The sequence below is a fragment of the Hippocampus comes genome, unplaced genomic scaffold (genome assembly GCF_001891065.2).
Source record: "Hippocampus comes isolate QL1 unplaced genomic scaffold, H_comes_QL1_v1.1 scaffold242, whole genome shotgun sequence".
Taxonomy (NCBI): Eukaryota; Metazoa; Chordata; class Actinopteri; order Syngnathiformes; family Syngnathidae; genus Hippocampus; species Hippocampus comes.
Window position 1 is genome coordinate 2,388,643 of NW_017805385.1, and position 22,221 is coordinate 2,410,863.

The window sequence follows — 22,221 nt, forward strand, 5'->3', positions numbered from 1 at the left end:
ACACACACACACACACACACATGCGAGCTTGCCAAGGCCACGTTTAAGTGAACATTTGTCCCGACGCATGCTGTGTTGTGAAAAGAGGTCATTTGGAGATCGCCCGCCACCCGGCGGTCCATCTTCCACCCCTGCAGGAGCTTTTGATGTATTCATGAAAAGATGCCGATGCCTCCTCCCGAGTGCGCACTCGACGCCTCGCTCGAGCCGTTAAACAAATCAAACAATTCGAAGCGTTCTGAGCAGAAAAAAAAAAAAAAGATGACACCAACAAAGCGTGATCGTTCGCCATCACATCTTGTGTGAAAAGGTCTTGGTTTGCTTTTCCACACGAAAAAGTGGATGATCATCTTGGAAAAGAGTCCAAAACATGACAAAAGTACTTACACTCTGTACTTAAGTGCAGGTATTTGTGTAAATAAAAAAAAAAAAAGACTGACTGAAAAGAAAGTAGACTGATTTAACTCAAAAGAAAGTTTTTCAAAAAAGTGTTTCAGATTCTGAAATCCTGCAAGGAGGTTGAAAAACGAACCAGCCTATTTTGACAGCGAGGCCCTGCACTTTCATGTCTTCACCTCTAGAGAGCGCACAACATAGATTGGCCTTTCCAACGCGTGACCCGCCAGTGTCTCGCCCCCGGAAGAGCAATCGTCAAGTAACCTTTGGTTCAATGGGAAGTATTCTTCCATGAAATGCGCAAGGCGTCCGTCCCTGCACGATGAACACATTTTGAAGGTTTGGAAAAGCAGGACCCAATGCATGGAAACATGTCAGACAATCTGGGACGGAATCGTTTGAAGCGCAGACGCGTGTTGGCTTCTGATAGGCGCCACATACTCGATTGCTCAATGGAGCGGCGTGAGCGGATATTTGTGTCAGGATAAACTTTTTGGCCGCGTGTGCCGAATGGCACCGATCCACATGCTGAGACCTGAATGTACTCACTGAAGTGCCCTCCAGGGGTGAATTTCCACAAGGATATTTGAAATACTGTGCGTCGCCCGAAAGAATAGTTCAGGTTGTTTTCAACCACCGCAGTCGCATTTCACTTGTTATTGCAACTCTGTGAAACCTTTGCAAGGGGGTGGTGACAAAAAAAAAAAAAAAAAGAGCAGGATAGCCTGTGTGGGCACAAATGAGCTCATTGTTGGGACAGGGATTTCCACTTTTCCATGTCAGAGTGCCCCGTGACACGCAGCTCTCAAACGAGAAGAGAGCGGAAAGCGGGGCCACGGGAGACACACTTTGTGCACGTCAACACGTGCACAAAGGCAGCGGCGTGCAGGAAGGAAATCATCCAGCGTTGATCCACCATTTTGGGGAAGAAACAGCAGTGATTGTACTTGGATGGAGTATATGACAGTCAGGGACATGCACGCTTCTCTCTTTTTTTAATGATTGTAGATGATGACCAAGCTGGCCGCCTGTGGGAGATTGCGTGCGAGCTGGGCACAGCTGCCATCGCTCATCAACGAGAGCTCGTGCCAATTTCACTGGTGGAGGAAGAACAAACTGGTGCTAACCTGGGCACTGGCCCGGAACTTGCACGAGCACAAGCGCGGTGGCAAAGGGCCTACAAACACCACCGGACGTCACTTTCCACTCGGACGTTTTCCCCTCTGGGGAAAGCCTCCAAAATGAACGATTTGGAGACATCGTTGAGGTTACGGTAAAGACGAGCAGGAGGAGGAGGAAACGAAGCAATTTGGCAGCTCGAAGCGGGGGGCCCCAATTAGCTTCCAAACCTCCGACGAGCGCGGGCTAAACTGGAGCGGTCGGTCTTGAACACGAACAACACGACGAGCAAGCACACAAGGCCGACGCTCCTCTGTCAGTAGGGCAAGGCCTGCGGGTAACCATGGGGACCGAGCCCCTCCCTTTGGCTCGCGGGGGAGGTGTTTTGAAAGTTCACAGCATGTTTGTGCTTGTGTTTGCGGAGAGAGAGAGAGAGAGAGAGGGAGGGAGGGAGGGAGGGAGAGGCCGAGACCGAGACCGAGACCGAGTGGGGCGTGGGTGCTGAGCTAAGTCACTGGCAAAGTTGACTCCCCTCCCGACAGGAGCTCGTCGCGTCGCTCCACCGACCACACCACCTGCGCAACCATGGAAGAAGAGCCCCCCCGCGCCGAGGCGTCCCACCCCGAGACCAGCAGCGTGACGGGCAGCACCCACACCGTGCCGGAGCCCGAACCCGGGCCCCCCGAGAATGCCGAGCTGCTCATCCCGAGCGTCGGCGCGTCGTCCGCCCGGTCCTCCCCCACCCAGACGGGCACCCTGGCCCGGCTGGGTTTGAAGGTTCCCGCCAGCCCCTCCTCGGCCGCCGCCCCGGGCAGCCCGGTGGACCGCGGCCAGGTGAGCGCCATCACCGTGGTGGCCCTGCTGGACAAGCTGGTCAACATGATGGAGGCGGTGCAGGACAACCAGCGGCGCATGGAGCAGAAGCAGGCCGACCTGGAGGGCGCCGTGCGGCTGGTGCAGGGCGACGTCAGCCGCCTGTCCAAGACGCACGTGGGCACCTCCAACAGTGTGTGCAAGCTGCTGGAGCGCTCGCGCAAAGTCAGCGGCCACCTGAAGGAGGTGCGCGAGCGCTTGGACAAGCAGGCGGGGCAGGTCAAGAAGCTGGAGGCCAACCACAGCCACCTGCTCAAGAGGAACCACTTCAAAGTCCTCATCTTCCAGGTGAGCGTCCGCAAACTGGAAAACGGACTTTCCGGACCTTCACCGAGCATTTGCCATTCACAAATCCTTCTTCGCTGGAAACCTCTCCCGGCCTGTTCCGCTCTTTCATATCTTCGGAGTGACTTCTGATGTCTTTCCTTCTTTCCGTCTCATACCTTCGAAGCGATCTTGTTGCTGAGGAACTATGGTGGAGGAAGGGGAGGAGCTTCTATTCGATAGGCCAAAGCCTTCCCTGATATTAAAGTTCTGCAACTTCAAGTTGCCAAGTGCGAGCGGTTCGATATTTGTGGCGCAGGTGTTGGCAATCACCGGACTGAAAGGGCTTCTCCGGCATACGCCGTCTTTCCTATCCCGTGATTGTGCCTCTTTGCATTGAAATTTGCCTGCGGCGGCAGACGCTTTTGTATATTTGTATATTTAGAGTCTCACTTGGCGCTGGCGCCAAACCAATTGCATGCGAGTTCCATTTAACGTTCCTCAGAGCTGCTCAAAACTTGTCGAGCAGGAACCTGCAGAACCGAACTGACTAATGACTGTGACAATCGTCCACACCACGTCAATGACTAAAACAACATTTGCAGCGTTTGGTTGTTGTATGCCTTAGTGGCTAAGGCCTCGCTATTTTGAGGGGGGGGGGGGGGGCATTTCAACTCGGTGGCCCTGCCGCAAGCAGTTTCTTTGTCTTTCAAGCTCATCTTGAAACATTCCCTCAAAAAATCACTCGTGTGAGACTCTCCGTAACTTCCACGAACCACCCGGGCAAAACTTAGCTCCTCCCCAACATGCTAAGATGTTCGTCTCTTCGTCAACATGTATCACTTCAACGTCCTGCCTTGAGATCAAAATCCTACTTTTCAATTTGTCAGGGCTTTGTCGCCATTTTGTGGTTCAGCACAAAAAAAACAAAAACAAACAAAAAAAAAAACCCAACATGTACTTTGAATTTAGAACCACTGTCTGGTGGATTAGCATGAATAGAAGCTCTCTGAAAAAGGTACTCAGGTCTCAACGGAAGGTAGAAAAAAAAAAGAAAGAAAAAAAGAAAACGGGTGTGTCTGGGAATGGAGCATCGCGGGATAATAGAAGAGGGCTCTCGGGCTCCGACGGGATCTGCTTTCACCCCCGCAGCTATTCGGACGGACAGACAGACAGACGGCTCTGCCGTCGGGGGTAACTCGAGACCTCTGCTGAACGTGACATACGCTCTCCACCTTTTACCGTCCCTAAAACTGAGCAACGGGGAAGGACAAAAAGAAAGAAACATCCGTTGCGGAACGCGCTGCACTTCGCCAAGCCAAGATTTTCGATCAAGTGTTTTAAAAAGGGGGAGGAGCTCCTCAATTCTAGCAAATTTGAACTCTATACGAATAGGCGGATCCCGTGTGCTTGCCCACCCGTCAGGTGTGAAAATAACCCGAATGCTGTGTACTAAAATTCCCGGACTTGATATCATACCGGCCCCCAAACCAAAATTCAACCCCCACGACTCGGTCGCTAGGCCGCCGCGCAAAAACAGTTGTCATGACGGCGTTCCCAGCTCGTGACTTTTAGCATCTACTTGAATGATCTCCCAAGTCGTCAATGTGAAGGCCAGGGCGGTATTTGCGTTTGTCCATGTGACTGCTGCATGCGCCACATACGTGGATCCACGAATAGATCAAGTGTAAATGGGGGTTATGGGTCAACTTGGAGCCAGTCTGGAAGTCGAGTGGTGAGCATCTCCTGCTCTCGAGAAGTCTCCAATAACGACATTAAAAAAAGTCGATTTTGTTGCCCGTCGCTTTTGGTTTGAATTATTATTTTTTTAATTGGGAAATGAGGAGACGGAAGACGCAGTGGTTGTACCCTCGGTTGTCATGGTAACATACCCGGCATTTCAATGAAACTGACCGATTTCAAGCAGAGCGTGACAAGGGGATATGAAATGCACGCGTTGTGTTTGTCATCGCTGTACTGATTGCAATCGTGCCGGGGAACCTTTTTTTACGAATACCCCCGGGAACTTTGCGAAATTAAAAACGGTGCCTTCCTTCTGGCGGATGAACTTGCGACTCACCCAAAAACATCGTGCGCATTTAGAAATACCCGAATGAGTTCCTATGAAGAAATGCAAGTGCATACAAGCGTGCGGCCAAGAAGGGAAGCGGGAGATATTGTTGACACAGCCGCAGCCACCGAGTGCTCTTAACCATCTTGGTTATCTGGTTTCCCAGGTACCGAGGCTCTGTTGTTCAGGTGCAGCAGGTGCCAAGAGCGCGACAACTCCACTGTGTTTTGTTCGCCGGCGGCCAAGGATCCATTTTATTGAATTCGGAAGGGAGCGACTCTTGCTTTTGAGTGACTCATGTTTGTCGACTTTTAATTTTTGACTGAATTCCACGGGATAGCTGGGCCGGCCGGGACAAACTCAAGGTCTCATTTGACTTTGAAAACGGGCACGGACGCAGTAGGCGTGCGTCGTGTTGCAGAGGTCACATCAAACCATGAAAACAAAAAAAGAAGTAAAATCCTCCATCTTTCAGTTTTGAGTCATATAAATGTTCTTTTCATTCCGTCATGGTTATTTACTAAAATACTTAAATGTGCATGTAAGGTATTTTATTCATGTTTTTTTTCCAACATGAATAAATCAATCGGTTCATCAAATCAAGTGATCACGAATTTTATGACATAAATTAGTAAAAATATAAAGAGAAAAATACGTTACTTGTGAATTATTTTCCCACTTCAACGATCCCTTTTGCTTATCTTTGTCATCTCGTTACATAAACGATAATAAACAAATTGCTCATTGAAATGAATGAAACGGTCATGATTTTTTTCGGTCATTACTCAACAATGAACCAATTATCAAACGGGATGAACAAACACCCACACAAAATGCACACAAATATACCACCACAAACAAAAATAAATGGCTACATTTTTGCAACAGCTTTTTGACAATATAAATATTCAGTGGGGAAGTCGGTGGGCTAATTTCCGACAGCCCCCGCTGCGTAGCATCGCCTTGCAAAAAGACTTAATCGATGCTTCGGAAACCTCCACTTTGTCTTGCCAATTAGCGCCATGCTGCTAATAGACACTTATGGGTTGACAGTACGCTTATTAAAAGGGTGTGTGTGTGTGTGTGTGTGTGTGTGTGTGTGTGTGTGTTGGTGGCATGTGTGAGCATGCAGTCATGCAGGTTACCCAATCGCTATTATCATGATGCTTTGGGTCAGGCTTATGCAGTTACAGAGAGCTGTAAATGAGACTTGGCAAGCCTCAGGGTGAAAATTTAAGTGAACAGGGGGCGGGGTTAGGTTGGAAGGGGTGGGGGGGGGGTTGGTCTCATTTGTTCTTCCCCATTTTTTTGCCCCTCCCGTCTGCTGCCCAGCTTTTATTACCGATGGTTTTAGTTGGCATTTTTTCCCCCCCAGGTCTGTTTGTCGAGTCACATGCCCTGAAGGCACACCTGATTTTGATAACGCCCGTTCGCTCAGAAAAGGGGTATCAAATATGCGGCCCGCGGCCCAAAACCTGGCCCGACAGGGGTGGGGGGGGGGAGGTCTAAATCATATTTCTGTCAAGTTCCGGACAGAATCGTTTGTTCACTTGCCCTGAAGCGACACGCTAGCGGCGCGTTGAAAACGCCAAAGGATGGACTCCCCTTGCCGCATTGATGCCCGAGGGGGGGGGGCCTCCCTCTGCCGCTCTGCAAAATGGATCCAGAACACTCGTCAGCCTGTACGCGGCCGCTGAAGTGGAAACACTGAGGGCCCCAGTGTATGTGGAAACCGCCACCGGTGTGCTCAAAAAAAACAAAAAAAATTGACAATGCCCTCTGCTGCTTTACTGCATTCTCTTACATAATGAGGACTAATGAGGGCCTTAATTACTGCCGCTCTTCCTTCTTTGTTTGCTTTTTATTTTTTTGCTTGTTAGTGCTGGAGGGTTGCACACACAATACAGTGCAGTTGATACCAAAAGTCTACACACGGCGGTTCAAATGCCACAATACACAATAAGCATTTTTTTTTTTTTTTACATAATGAATGTGACCTCTAACCTTATATAACAAGCGGAATAAGTTTGAGAGCGGGAATGGCGACTGAGGTCAACGCACGGTGCGCACAGTATTTGATTGGAAACCACATTTTTTTCTTTTTTTTTCTTTTTTTTCTTTGTACACTCCAATCAGTCAAACGTGAGAATCGGCTCGCTGCGTACGCAGGTGGTTCACAAGTCAAACATGACGAGCACATATGAGAATCAAAAACACTGTCAAACTTATCTGCTTAACCGCTTACCCTGTGGTGTCCAGCCTACGGCCCAGGGGCTAAATGCGGTCCGACATCAACTTTCAGCAGCCCGCAACAGAACAAAAATAAAATCAAATTGAATAAGAATGACCTTTGACATGGGCCGCAAGGTTAGTTCAAACAGTCAAACATGACGAACACATATGAGAATCAAAAACACTGTCAAACTTATCTGCTTAACCGCTTACCTTGGGGTGTCCAGCCTATGGCCCAGGGGCCAAATGCGGTCCGACATCAACTTTCAGTAGCCCGCAACGTAACAAAAATCAAATCAAATTGAATAAGAATGACCTTTGACATGGGCCGCAAGGTGAAGGTGGGCAGAATGGGAAGGGAGGGTGTCAGAAAAATAGGTCCCATTACAACTAATCAATTTACTTATATACTGCAGAACTTTTCTTTGTATTTTAAGATACAAGTAAACCATTCATCCATTATCTGAAACGCTTCTCCTCACGAAGGTCGTGGGTGTGCCAGAGCCCATCCCAGCCGTCTTCGGGCAGTAGGCAGGGGCCACTTTCAACCAGTTGCCAGCCAATTCCTCACATTAACACCCGGGGAAACATTTCTGGAGTGTTCCATACACCTGCACCTCCACCACGTGTTTTTGGAATGTGGGAGGAAACAAGAGTACCCGGAGAAAACCCACGCAGGCACGGGGAGAACATGCAAACTTTTGCCAAGCCTTTCTATTTCTTTTTTGGTCTTCGAAAAAAGATCCCTTGAAATTCAAATTCATTCCTAACCTTTGTCCTAAAAACAGGAAACCGCTCAAACTCCCAGTGATGGCACCGCGCCCATTTTTGAAACGCTTCTCTCTGGGCGGCTTCGACAAGCTCGGACTCGACGGGGTGAACGAGGTGCAACTGAGTCACTGATTAAACTGCAGTGAAAAGACTTTCTTGTATTTGACACCGATGAACGCTTCGAGGCGACACAGAATTTTGAAAGGAATCGTTTTTGGGGGCCAGTACTGTCTCTCGCGAGGGTCACCAAACTTGCCCGTCTCGAGGACGTCCAAGTTGTAAGAACCTGAATCCCTTTGTTGGTCATTGTGTTTCACTGAGGTGTTGTCATGTCTGGTCCATTTCGTTGCACCCGGTGGTCCAGTGACAAGAAAGCTCCTTCTTATTCGGATGACAATGGGAGCTCGGGATAAGTGGAATGAACGCTGCAGCTTTGCTTACCTATGGGCTTTGCAAACATGAGAATAGCGGATAATCATCCACCCTTACTGCCGAAGAAAGTGGAGGGAAGGGTCGGGTATTTATTAGCGGCGGTGCCATGTTACAATTCAGTAGGGGCTTGCTCACGGACACATTTGGGTAGATAAGCAGCTCACGTCGATTGACTGGTTGTTTAATGGCACAAATATATGTTGACCATTCCATCAGTCATTGACACTTGACCAAACAGGCTTGCAAACATGCGTGTGTTCAGCAGCCTCACCCTGGACCTCTTTTGCAGTTGGATGAGTCAACGCAAAGATGTGCCGTCAGAAAGTCCAACATGCATGCAAAGTCTCAAAGATGTCATCATCTTTACGACAGTCACAGTCAACACTATTCCAAGCAAATAATGAGTCAGATACTTTTGATAGACTCGAGAGCACTTTGAAACTGTCATTCGTGCCTTCGCCACATCTTGGCCGGCTTGCTGTCATGCACTTTATTTTGGAGGCAGCCAATCCTCCATGAAGCGTTTCCAGTTGGTCCAAAATGCTGCTGATCGCCTTTTGACTGGTTCTTGTAAGAGGGAGCACATCACTCCTATTCTGGCGTCCCTTCACTGGCTCATTTTAGAGTTATTTTTAAGATCCTCGTATTTGTTTGCAAATCGTGAACCGGCCTGGTGGTCCCACCTTACCTCTCTGAGCTCCGGCGCCCCTGCCCAGTGCCTCAGGTCTGCGGGCCAGACACTATGAGAGGTACCGAGAACTCAGCGGAGGCTCAGAGGGGATTGAACCTTCTCCATTGCCACTCCCTCTCTTTGGAATGACGTCCCACTGAACATTCGGCAAGCCCCCTCGCTGCCCATCTTTCACACGTGTCATTTTTTATTCCTTGGCTTTTGACTTGAATTTTAGTTTGGCCGTATTTTACTGTCTTGACATAAAATCATTGTTTTATTGTTTGTTTTTGCATGGATTATTTTTGTTGTATACAGCGGGGCTTGCTTTCAAGTGCTCAAGAAATACACTTGGGATTGGATCCTTTCCCAGGTCACTTTGACCCAAGTCTGTATGGAATGGGGAAAAAAATCTTTCTGTCATTTTTGACACCATTACTAATGATTTCAATGACGATTTTGTGCATTATGATTCAGTGGCTCGTTGATGCTAAGTCATCCTAAATAAGCTGTTGATGTCTTATGTACCTCACCTACTGACAATTATATTGTAAATCAGTGAAATAAAGCAACTACGTTAAACTACTTTTTCAGTCCATAATTCTTGCCTGACTTTAACCCGCAACAGCACAGGAGGCCTGAATCCACAAATCAGGTTCATGCTCGAACAGCCAGAGACATCCTGGGAATATATGTGCAAATAATAAATATCAGGCACTATTTAGAAACAACACTGCAGCTATCAAAACACACCGACATACTGCAGAGGTCGAACTGGCGAAGATGGCACTCTGAAAATGTGCCACATTAGACCAAGTTGCATATACAAAGATAAGGCGGGCTTACCTCTGAAAACAAGTATTTATCCTCCGGTCTCTGGAACTGCCAAGGCGACATATTGTGCATATTTTGCATGTTAAGACTGTCAACACGAAAACGACGCTAGGCTCGAATGTGCCACTCACACGGTTGACATTTTTGCAGTTTTCATGAATTATGAGTAGCGCCCCCTTGGCACTTTGAAAAAAAATGAACTCCAGCACTCGTTTCACAGATTTCAACAAAACTGAGTGGAGGCGTCAATCAAAACCAAAGACGGAAAATAGTCTCAAGAACCCGTGCGCGAAAATCGTCCATTTTGCTTTGGGCGAATCAAAAGCCTCCTTGCTTGACTTTGAACAAGGGAACTCGTCCGAGTCAGAAACTCACGTGTGAACCGAGCGATTAACAAGAACCCATTCGGCACTTTTTTTTTTTTCTTTTCCCAAAGCCGGCTGCTGATGAACATTTTGTACTTTGGGCTTCGTGAGAAGCTACACATGACACATCTCTCATCCCAATGAGCCTAACCGGGTCATGACATCCAACACAGGACAAAAGGAAATATTCAAGTTCTCATTTTCATTCAGAGGGCAAAAAGAAAAAAAAGAAAATCCCGCCCAAATCAAACATGTCAGATAACGTGATGACTTCCCGGCTTTATCTTTGGACGCTGTTACGCAACAGCCACTTCACGCTGTAAACATGACGACAATTTGTGGCGCGGCCTTATCAAAAAAATGCGCTCCCAACAAACAATGGCGGCGTTTATATTTGCTGATTTGAACGGGTACTGGCGCTATCGCTTGAGGCGGATTGAGAAAGAAAACAGCTCGAAGAGATTGGCCGAAACACAATAACAGGAAATGTCGGGGAATGTCTTCTTTATTTAGTTTTTATTTTTGTATCCATCGAGCAGAACATTTGCATCGCTCGGACCGTTGACGTGATGAACGCTCTCGAGGACACGCGGAATCAGATGATTCCATTTCCTTTCCCTCTCTTCCCATTTCCTTGCAACTCTCCACTGACAAGCATGTTGGGATGACCTTGAAAAGGACTTCCTGAGACCGCGAACAGGATCCACGTCCGTGACATACTGTCTATGCTGATAAGGCAGATTTTTCTCAATCACTTGAGCTCAGTTCCACTTCCACAAAGGACAAAGAATCGAAACGGTGGGTTAGGGCGTCGCGACGAAGTGAGGGCTGCCGTCATTAGGCAAGTCCCCCCCCCCCAAAAAAAAGTGAATAGCAACTTAGCCGTGATTGGCCATGCCCACCTCTGCCAGTCAGCCACACCCACCCATTTAAGGCTTTGCTCCAACGCTACGAGGCGATTCCTCTCCGCCTTCCACCTCCGACGATGAGTTAAGAAAAGAGAAGAAAACCTTTATTTGTCTCACAGTGAAGAAGTTCTTCCCTTGCACATTTTGTTTGCCTGTCCCCGTGGCCGTCAGAGAATTCTGCTTCAAAGTCAACAAAGTGTGAGCGCTCCGTCAATTGTGGGTGAAGACAACGATGAAGTGGGAGCATGCAGGACCTGCTACCTGGGGATGACTTTGGCCCAAGACAAATTCCTAATTTCCAAAGTCTCACCACCTCAACGGTGAAGTGAACCGCTCTGTGTCGAGCTTTCAAGTGACTTCAAAGTTGATATTAAAGTTGTGATGATGGTTCGGATGTCAGTTCCGTCAATCCTCTTGAAAGTACGTCTTATGTGGGAGAGCCTCCTTCACGCCACTCTCGCTGTTTCAATTTTAAAAACGGAGCTGGTTCTTAACCTGAAAATCTGGCTTCTTTGTTACGTTTTTTTTTTTTTTTTTTTCCCTGTTGTGTAAAGTGTGACATCAACAGGTGTGTCCCTTTTTTTCTTTTGTGGTTGCATTGTGCAATAGTCTGTCATGACTTCCTTGTGCCCAACTGCCCATTTGTGTTCATGCGACACTACCGTAGGCATCTTGCGGTCCAATGAACGGTGAAAAGTAGACCGTCACCGCATCCAAGCTGTCGTCGTGAATCCTTCGACACTCATTAACAGCGCTGTATCATTCCGCCCATATTGTACTGTTAACATTTGGTCAATAAGCAACAAGCACTCATCTGAGTTCATTCATTCCTTTCAACTCTGTCCTATCCTGTCCTGTCCCACCCTCATCGGTTCCGTTTGAACGACACAAGAAATGAAAACTCTTACGTAAGCATTTTCTCACTCGGCTTAACTTGCTATTCATGCAAACGACGCCTCTGCATCGGAAAATCTGGATCAGAAAGCTTGCCACGTATGACGTAACGAGCGCGGGCCGGGGAACAACAAAGTTGTTGTCGCATGAAATTATCTTTGTTGTTTGGCTTCTTTCCAAATTGATGTACATTTCTCTTCAGTCGGAGTGTTTCTAAAAATGTCCGACGTCGAACATGTCTGGTCATGAACGCAGAGACAAAAGGGGCACCCATTGCCGTGTCACATCGCATCGCATTCTGAGTGGCTGATGACTATTTGTTTTGAGGCTCATTTCAAATGCTGCGCTTCCGGTGCCAGACGACCCGGCCTAACTGCACCTTACCAACCTGTGCACGACAACAAAATCTGTTAAGGTAGCAGGAACAAGGTTTAAATAATGAGGAAGTAACTGATTATTTGTCGTTATATTCCTTCATTTTATAAAAGTAGTCGGCTGGATCGACAGTTGGGACAAATGTTGCATTTCATTTTCATGTCAGCTATCTGTTATGGTTGTGTTCCATTTGTGACCAACAGGTGGCACTGGAGGGCTTCTCCGCCAGAGTCGCACCTGTTGGTTATCATGTTATAACTCATTTATTTATTTGTATTTTTTTTTTTCGTTAAAAGGACTGCCACAACGACCACTCGGCATCAATTGTTGTTCTACTGTCATGGGCTTTTGTTTGTTTGTTTGCTACTTTGAGTTCTTTGGGTTTCCAGGACTTTGTGTGATGAATGTGGTTTTTCCAAGTCGCACCTGTAAATGTTTCCTTTCATATACTTTGTTCAGTACTCCCCGGTTCTCCTTCCTCCTTGCTTTTTTGGAGGGTACTCAACATGACACGATATTTCCACACTGCGATGTCAGTGTAGCTAGTTGGCGGTAGTTTTGTAACATTCTGTCCATCCTTTCCTTCCGTATTTGTCCTGTTTGGCTGAGGAGTCGTCCATTATGGTCACCTTCAGGGGTTTCGAGGTTGTCTTTTTGCACCTCTGATTTTGTTTCGTTCGTCGCTGTAGTATATAGATTGTGTTTGGGCCAAGAGACTTCCGGAGCATCTGGTCCGGCCGGTCTTGGAGTAAGGGTTAATAACACCCCGTGAAAGGCGCGTTGCACGGTTCCTTAAGAACCTTTGGCATCCCGTCCCTTGAAGCACTCCGAGAATGTCTCGCGAGCGGCCCTGCATTCTTGGAGAGGCAGTCATTCTTACACGCGCCAACAATTATTTCTTTACGTTTTGATGCCCGTCAGAAGGTTACTCGTCTCACCTTGTGGTCATTGAGATTTTGCATGCCTGATTACGTTGAAGGACTGACTGACGGATGGGAGAAAGTGATCGAAAGAGATGACTCTCTGGGCGCAACGTATTCTTCAATTGGCACGCCCTTGGTTCGTGACTCCACAGTGATTTTGATCTTGGTTTACGTCCAGATCAACTGACGCGAGACATCCAATTGCAATGGCCTATCTCATGTAAAGAGAGCCACTGGATATCCATGAGCCACCGGGGCAATGCTTGTTACAGGTTAGCGTTAGCAGAACAACAGCGTGTGGCCATGAAAGCAATGCAAACAATTTTCACCTGTCGGGGCAGCACTTCAGACACGACACTTCATTCATGTGTGGATTTGCGCATGTCAGATGCCAAGGCTGTTGGGTTTTTATTGTATCCGTGCATTCGCAACAACTCAATCCAACAATGATTGCCTTTGACGAGATCATTTTTCTGTTTGACTCTCTTCAGTCAGTTATTTCATTTTTTTTTTAAAACGACTCCTGAGCGTTTTGTAATCCTCTTTGTCTTTCATTTCTTTCTGAACAGGAAGACAATGAGATACCTTCCAGTGTGTTGGTCAAAGATTCCATCAAGACTCCACAACCAAGCCAGTATGACGCAGAGTCCACTCAGCCCGACATGTCCGTTGCCAGCTCCGTCGACGGTCTCCAGACCATCAGCCTTTCCTCAGATGAGGATGTCTCCGTCGACAGAGCGGAAGGAGAAGAGCTGGAGTGCGGGGCCGCAGGGGGGAGCTCCTATATGTTTGAGCGAAGGTCTGACAAGTTCAAGCGCTCCAGTCTGAAGAAGGTCGACAGCATCAAGAAGGCCTTCTCGCGCCAGAGCATCGAGAAGAAGATGGCACAGATCACCACCAAGATTGTGCCGCCGGAAAAGCGCGAAAAGATCATCAGGACCCTCAGTCCGACCCACCCCAAGAGCCCTTCCGCTAAAAGCTCCACATTCAAGGTGTCGCCCATGACTTTCAACGTCAAGAAAATGAGAGATGGCGAGGCTCCTTCGCAAGACCTGACCTCCGGGGAAGAGGCCCACGCGGAGATGGCGCCACTGGAATGCTTCGCCGGAGATACGGCATCGGACGAGAACGCCGCACGGAAGAGTCAACCGATGGCGAGCCGGTCCGCCGCGGGAAGCGTGAAGGCGGAGCTGACGATCAACGGAGACCCGCCGAGCATCCAGTGTGAAACAAACGGCAATCGTTCCGCCGGTCTCGCCGTCCCCGAGCGCGACGACGACGTCGGCGAGGATAAAGATGACGAGCGAGATGAAGAAGCAGGGGAGGCCCGCAATCATGAAGAGAAGCAGCCCCTGACGGCGGCGACGGAAACAGCTGCTGTCAAGCAAATGTCCTAATCACCGCTCCGGGTTTTCCTACGGTCACCGAGTAGGAGTCAAATGTTTCTTGCTTAGTATACGGGAGTAGAGTTGGTCCAAACATACTTCGATTGTCCAACTGCACTGTCCTCGGTAGACAGGGCTGGGTTGCCATTTTGTGGCCTCTTTGGAAGTTTCCCAAAGAGCGCAAAAGAGAGGTGATGTTAAAAAGGAAACAGTCAATTTGTGAATAGCAAAATGAGAATAGGCGGGGATTTGATTTCATAGGAGAAATAGAAGAAACTAGGATATCCGTTTGTCTCGTCACTATTGTACGTCACGATTGCAAAATCTTGTCATTTCTGTTGCGGTGAATGCGGCTCATTCTAGGCATCCACCGGTAGCCCAAGTTTCAGGTCGCTTTCCACTTGGACACCACGCTCACGGTGTTCGGCGATCGGCCGTTGACTACACACGCAGATTTACAGATTAGAAATATCGAACAGGTTGAATGTTTACGATGGCCCCACCTCAGAAAAAGTTAGCCAGATAATCCTCAGACGTCCGATTATTGGACCTTCGCTGACTTTGATCAAACTTGAGCTGGGAATCTGCCCGGTTTATCGGGAAGGTAACGTTCCAAACGTCGTGGTAATCGAGGCTTCTTGAAAACGGTCCCATCAGCTGCTGCGCACAAATTGGACGGCAGCACATCTCCGAGGCAGTGGTCCAGGTATGCCCCTCTCGCCGGGCTCATCTGTCTCTCTACTGAAAAACAGCCTTTGTTCTGGCCTCTTTTGTTCCCCATCTGAAAACGAGTAAATCTTTGGCAACAAAACTGTGGAGGTAGTATGTTGCCAGGTTATGCAAGAACAAGAATGGGGAGCCGGGGCTTAGGTTTCGAGGCTCTCTATTCTCTTTTCGAGGAAATAGGTGCCCAATTTTACACTGCTGGTCGAGAGAGCTAACTGGTGAGGTATCTAAGCAGTAACTTCACATCATCCCCAAAGTAGTATCACCGCTAAATTTTGGTTGTGCATTTGCAACACAGCCGAATGTTGTAATAGCACGTTGACACTTCAGAAAATAGAATGTTGGAAAAAAAAAACAAAAAAACAAAGTCCTGTAGATATGTATTGAATGATGACTTGCTCCTGGGCGGATTCAAACCTTGAGTCGCTCTTTTTTTTTTTCTTTTTTTAGCTTATCTTTTAAGTGACTGCCTCTCCTGCGGTGACATGCAACAGCATAGTCCTGAAAGCGTCTGCAACGTGCACAAGCTGGTATGAGTAATTGCACTCCTGAAGGAGTGGATTCCTGTGATTTGGGAAGATAAGACCAATGGTAAAACATGCCCCCCCCCTCTTCTTTTCTTCTGCAGGGTTCTATGACGAAGACCGTTTTGTAAACATTTTGCATTGTCGAGGTTAAACACAAAGGCGTTCCTTTTAAATCTACTTAGCTCCCGTGCAAATTTCAAAATAAACAGATTATGGAAATTTGACTGGGTGTACAAATAGCTGCGAAATTACCCAAGTAAATATTTAGTTAGCGACCTCCTGTATTTCTGATGATGTGTCTGTTTTTACGTAGCATCTGGCTAAGTTGTTGACGGGCAGGTGGGTGGGTGTGGGGGTGGGGGTTGCATTTGGCCAAACGTCTGAGGCATGACAAAGTGTATTTCCATCAAGTGCTGCTTCTACAAGAGAAAGTACAATCGAATATTTATGGCTGCTTGCTTTCTGGAGTTTGTGGGCTATGTTTAAATTAGCCGGTGGTGGCTTTGCGCGATTCATTTGCAGTCTGGACAGGGAGAGGTGAGCTTTCTGCTACGGGGGAGTCTCTAAAAGAAGTGAAATTTGTTACCGGTCCCTTTTTTTGAAAATTTGTCTCAAGGCATTTGAAAAGTGGCTTAGGTGGCAAAATTGAGCAGCCCTCACTTTGCGGCACTGCCCGACCTTCGCCCCCGGTTGTCATGGTAATGAAATCATGAAGCAGAACCACCCACCCGAGACAAAGCAATTTCAACCAGACTGCGTTCGGGGATGTTCAATGTGCTGTAATTATATATTTTGACCATCAAATGTCAGAACTTTTCATTAAGACACCTGGGAACTGTTTTATTTTGTGAAAAAAAAAGTACAGCATGTCTCCTTACACCTATATTTCTCCGTTTGCTCATCTGATATCGAATGGGATCAAATAAAGTTCGACTTGCAGCCACACACTGTATTATTCTCTTTTTCTATTGAATATAATCAAAGTTCAGCATGATATCTCTTCTTTTCTTCAACTAATGATTGAACTAAGATGTAACACTTTTCTCTGTACAATTGGTGCGGTCCAGTGGTTTGAATCATACATAAAAGTAGGATTTTCTCTGCTTCTCATCCTCGATTTAACTTTGCTGTCATTGCTTTCGTTTGAAGAAAAAAAAAAGTATGTTTTTATGTATGTTGCCCTACTGTTGGTTCAGACTTTGTAATCTTTGTTCTTGACATTCAGTTCTAAATAAATGTATTAAAAAACAAAAAAAAGAAATACGGTCATGGTGTTGCTTTTATACCTTCACTGGATAGAAGTTAAGCGAGTGGGAAACCAGCAATGCCTTCACTCCCATTGCTAACATCTTGTGAATGTGCAGGATTTTTTTCTTTCAAACATTAGCCTTGTCTGCCACAATAAAGGAATAAAACACGAAGCTTTCTTTGTCATCTTTGCAGACTTTTCAAGTCAAATGAAGGGCGTTGCTTTTCACGCTGCAAATACCATCAGGGATCAAACTGGCTTAAATCATCAATGCAGCACTCCTTAGCACTACAACGGGCACGAACATGTTTGACAGAGTAGCGAAATAAACTCTTTAATATCCCTTGAAGTTGGTTATGACTCATGTCTTAACTAAATTCAGCGATTTGTATGCGAATCCTTGTGAAGGCGTCTGCATTTTCATAACACAAGCCAATGCCATCGTATAAACTCAGTGAGTAACAGCCCCAGGAAAGTTTGGGAAAATGTGCTAAAAACATTCCTATCAGTTTCACAGTCAACAGGAAATTGTGTGGACGTGTCTATCATAACAGGAAGCTTCTAAAGGTTTCATGAATAAATGACTGAAATTGAACAGGACGTCTGCCATTTTGTTTGGAAGCAGCCATTCGGGTAAATCCGGGGCTTGTCGTTCTTAAATGATGAACTTCTTCTTGGGAATTCGGCCGAATCGGCCTAAATCTGAAGCTGTTCCGCGAGACATTTGGGTGAGGCTAAATTATGAAACAATTTGTCCCAAGTCATCAAACGTGAGAATTATAAAAATGGCTGAATTGAATCCGTCATGAAAAAGAGTGAGAAGGCTCCCTTCGTCGCGGTTTATCTGGTTAAGCCCTCCATTCAGTGTGATTCAGTGACTCGAGCTTTGTATAAAAGGCATAAGAGGACGATTAAAAAGGGGTGCGAGATATTAAGAGTTGAGGCGAGTGGATTTATTTTGCGGTGCTTGTCTCCCTCCTGCGTTCATATCACAACAGCGCCTCTCGCACATGTTGAACAATTCTACGAAATGATCGTCTTACTCCACGGAATTTTGTGTGTTTATTCGTGTATATTTGCATGTTTTGTGTGTGTGTGGATACGCACAAACACCCCCGAGCTGTGCTCAGCTTGTCACGGGTTGCCAGGGAATCTACCAGTTATAAAAACAGTATATGCCGCATTTCTGCGTACCGTCACGGTGGCCGAGAGGTTAAGGCGTTGGACTCGAAATCCAATGGGGTTTCCCCGCACAGGTTCGAATCCTGTTCGTGACGTTTATAATTTTATGTTGCCTTGTGTATTCTGTTTTCATGTTAGGTTCATATTACTTGCGTGAATTTCTGGATAGACACGGTTCACATTTTCTCGTTTAACGCACGCAAACGAGTCATTTAACGACGTTTAACTTGTGCTGACATCGTGTACTGTGATGTGGTTGGTTGAAACATTCAGTCAACGTGTCAGAACCAACTCCATCCACTGTTAATCTTTATGTGCGCGCGCGCGCGCGCACGCACGCACGCACGCACGCACACATTTTATATATATTTTTTTATTTCATGTTACTTTCCAAAGACAAATTGGTGCTTTAGATTTGTGATGGAGTGTTTGCGCTATGAAACATTTTGTAACTATGGAACCAAAGTAACAATGGGTCTGTCGACTGGACACGAGTAGAAAATGCATTTAGAAACTAACACCCCCTCTGAATGAGGACAATGGAACATGCCAACCTGTATAAATACCCGACAGCGCTGTGTGACGTACGACCTCCCAAAGCATAGTGGAAGCATGGCTGTCTGTGGCCACGAAAAAACTTGCTTATCTGTCCAGCTGCGTATTTAGGACACATTTGTCGAGAAATGAAAACTTAGCGCGGCAATTTACTCGAATTACTGCCAACTTTAGCTGGCTGCTTATTTATAGAGACACACATCGGTTTGGAACACAACCGCTCGTTTGCTTAGACCCAGAAAAGGCAACACAAAGGAAATGCGGTCGGTTAGTATTGTGTAAATGACATTCCCTTTTTTTCAGAGCGAGACTTCAAAACTCATTTAAGCTCTTAAACGGCAAAATTTTGACTCAGGTTTTGGGATTTTCCAGCCCGGTAGTTGACATTTTCAATATAGTATGGCCGTCGCATTGCTAAAAATAGTAACTAGCTCTTAATCTTTTTGATTCTTTTACATTTATCTTACTAAACCCGGCTGCCAATGACGTTTACCATGAAAAGAAACCCGACTCGAAAAATGAAAGAAAGTAGCTAACAACGAGCTAACTCGTTACAGCCAAGGGGGGCTAGTTAGCATTAGCAGCAGACCTATCGCCGTTGTTAAGTTCGAAGTTGGTTATCTTTTCATTTCGCTCTTGTGACCAACGTCTGTGATTTAACATCGAATAGGTAATTGTATACATAAACGAGCGTTGTGAGTGCTTCGGCGTTTCCCATGCTAATATGCTAGCGGGGCTCCTGCTAACGTAGCTGGTCCCGCCTGTGGCGCTTGCTCGCTCGCTTGCTTGCTTGGGTGGCATCGACACGGACAATGGCAGCGCCCTCGGCCGAGGCGGTGTTCTTGATTAAAGACGTCAAGCCCGGCTCAAAAAACCTCAATATTGTATTCATCGTTTTGGAAATAGGTAAGTGTGAAAAGTGTTGGCCCGCACGTTGGCTCTTCCATGTTCTTTTGCTCGGATTGCTGGTGTTCTTAAAGGGACAGGCGCTTTTTTTTTGTCATGTTAACGTGTTGAATAGGACGTCGAGGGGGTCCCAGGTCCTTATTGTACGTTTAGTTCACACGGCCGTCACGTAACTCAGATTTGTTCGGAAGGTACGCTTACCTAAGTAGTGAAGTCAGGATTGCAGGAAATATTTGTATGAAAAACAATTCAAGGCCGTCACTGTGAAAAACCTGAAAGGACCTTTTCTAATGCCGTGCCATAATAAATTCGAAGTTGTACATATTTGTATGAGAAAAAGTAACGTGTTGGCTGTAAATGTCACTAACCTACAGCAAAGCAGTAGTAAAGTTGCCATTAAAGGTTTCCTTGGGGGAAAAAAACATCAGTGTCATAAATGTAACGCAATCAAATGAAAACGGTGACCCTGCATTCTTGTGCCTCGGGATGACCTGTTTTGTTACCTTGCTCTAGAAAAATAAATTCTACATTAACTTCGTGTTTAAAAATATCTTCTTGTGCCATCGTGCACCTTTCATACCCTTGGAACTTGATTACGGTAAACAAATATTTGTTTGAAAAACACTTTGCGTCGATAATTACAGCAGTCAAATGAAAAACAAGAGTGGTAACTCGATGACCAAATATTCTTGCACCACTGCGCAAACACAGGTAACTGCGTGATATTTGCAACATAGAAATGACTCAAAATTACAGTAAATATCAGTATGGAAAATATTCCCACAAACAAATTGGAAAACGGTATATGTGGCAGTCACCGGTTTGCTTTATTGTTATGAAATGCCATTATGCTCCTGTGCAGGCGAGTTAATTGTGTTGCTTGTCACCTCGAAATGAATTTAGAGTATTTGAAAGACGAGCACTTACAAGGTCATTAAGTAGACCGCAATGTGGAAAAACTCAAGCATGGCGTTAACTTGATCATTGTATTTTTATTCCACTGTGCCGTTCATGAATAACACCAGGAAAACCCCTCTCTCCACCCCCTTCAAATTATTTTATTGAAACAGGACGAGTGACCAAGACCAAAGACGGTCACGAAGTGCGATCTTGCAAGGTGGCGGACAAGAGCGGCAGCATCGCCATCTCCGTTTGGGACGAGCTGGGCAGTCTCATCCAGCCTGGTGACATTATCAAACTCACCAGAGGGTAAGAAGCCAGGAAGCGGCGGCTCACCAAATGTTCTTCAGTGGAATGTCAACGCGTGGCTTCTGTCTTTAGATATGCGTCCATATGGAAAGGCTGCCTGACACTTTACACTGGAAGAGGTGGCGATCTGCAGAAGATCGGAGAGTGAGTAACGGCAGTCACCTACAGAGTCATGTGAGGGACGCACGGAAAAGCAAAACGATGGTTTTGCCTTGTGAGGAGTCGGTTTTATTTTTATGCCTCGGGTAACACCCAGAAATTTTTTTTTTCGACATTAGTCATTTTGTAAGAAAAAAAGAATTAAATATTGCAAAACTCACCGTCTGTGCGTATGTATGTGCGCCCGTGTGAGCATATGCGCATGCGTCCATACATACGTGCAGTATATTGGAGATTAGTACTCATGTTACAAGAAAGTTGGTTAATTGTGAGAACTAGTTTGGCATTGAATATGAGAATAAAGTTGCGTATTTTAAGTACAAATTGCCTATTTTGTGTGGTAAAAATAGTAACTATGATGAGACACGAAATATTACGTCTTGTCTGGACTGCCGCTTGGAAATATATTCTTTGAAGCCAGACTTTTCTGGCTTTTGAAGGCGACTTTTCAAGAGCGTTTTCTTGTCCCTTCCAGATTTTGCATGGTCTATTCGGAAGTGCCCAATTTCAGCGAGGCAAATCCGGAGCTGCTCGCTCAAACAAACCAGCAAAATAAGTCGGTGAGTGATGGCGAGTGACTGCAGCAGAGTTGACCTTGAATTTGCCTTGGAGCGATTACAAACGGAGTACCAACAAATAGTGCGATTAAAAATATAAATTGAGGGGGATTATGGGGAACAAGACTCCAGTCCATAATTGTATCGTCCTCCGATTTCCCCAGTGTGGAACAAATAAAGGTTATCTTATTTTTGTCGCGGGCCGCTTTGGAGTTGCGGCCTCGCTCGGATGCCCGTTAGGGCAGTGAATCCACAAAAGTATCGGATCGTCTCATCACGTTATGACTTGTATGCAACAATTTGATGGATTACTAGTTTTGAAATCAAGTCAACTAAAATAGCTTGTTCAATTATTGTTCAAGTGAGTGTAAAGCGGGGAGCAAAAGGGTTGCAAAATCTCAACGTTATCACCCATGACAAGTTGACATTTCGGGAGAGATTTTAGCAAGGATCATTCAAGCTGCCACACCTAATCTTTCTGTAATGCTTTGAATGTTTTACGTACTTTGAACTCCTGCTGTACAAATAAACTTGCCTCGCTATTGGCCAACAGGGGAAACCTGACCAGAATCAGAGGGGAAACTCTCCTCCCAATCAGAATTCAGGGACACCATCTGCACCAGGTAAACGGAAATGAAG

At 46.3% G+C, this 22,221-nt stretch overlaps 2 protein-coding genes and 1 non-coding gene across 3 annotated transcripts in view; all 3 read left to right on the forward strand.

Annotated features, from left to right (window-relative positions):
- Positions 1–1,947: 1,947 nt before the first annotated feature.
- LOC109517625 (serum deprivation-response protein-like) lies at positions 1,948–17,186 on the forward strand. Its single transcript, XM_019872898.1, has 2 exons — positions 1,948–2,676; positions 13,697–17,186. Exons 1-2 carry the CDS (start codon positions 2,101–2,103, stop codon positions 14,522–14,524), a joined length of 1,404 nt encoding a protein of 467 aa, XP_019728457.1. The 5' UTR covers positions 1,948–2,100; the 3' UTR covers positions 14,525–17,186.
- A 1,023-nt stretch (positions 17,187–18,209) lies between these two features.
- On the forward strand, positions 18,210–18,291 carry trnas-cga (transfer RNA serine (anticodon CGA)). Its single transcript has one exon. It is a non-coding gene; the product is annotated as a tRNA-Ser (tRNA).
- A 474-nt stretch (positions 18,292–18,765) lies between these two features.
- Positions 18,766–22,221, forward strand: part of LOC109517633 (SOSS complex subunit B2) — a 3,865-nt gene continuing 409 nt past the window's right edge. The window contains 6 exon segments of the mRNA XM_019872913.1: positions 18,766–19,657; positions 20,728–20,866; positions 20,939–21,010; positions 21,501–21,585; positions 22,136–22,208; positions 22,211–22,221. The exon segment at positions 22,211–22,221 is cut by the window's right edge and continues 409 nt beyond it. Of these exon segments, the coding sequence (XP_019728472.1) occupies positions 19,564–19,657; positions 20,728–20,866; positions 20,939–21,010; positions 21,501–21,585; positions 22,136–22,208; positions 22,211–22,221 (474 nt within the window). The 5' untranslated portion in view covers positions 18,766–19,563.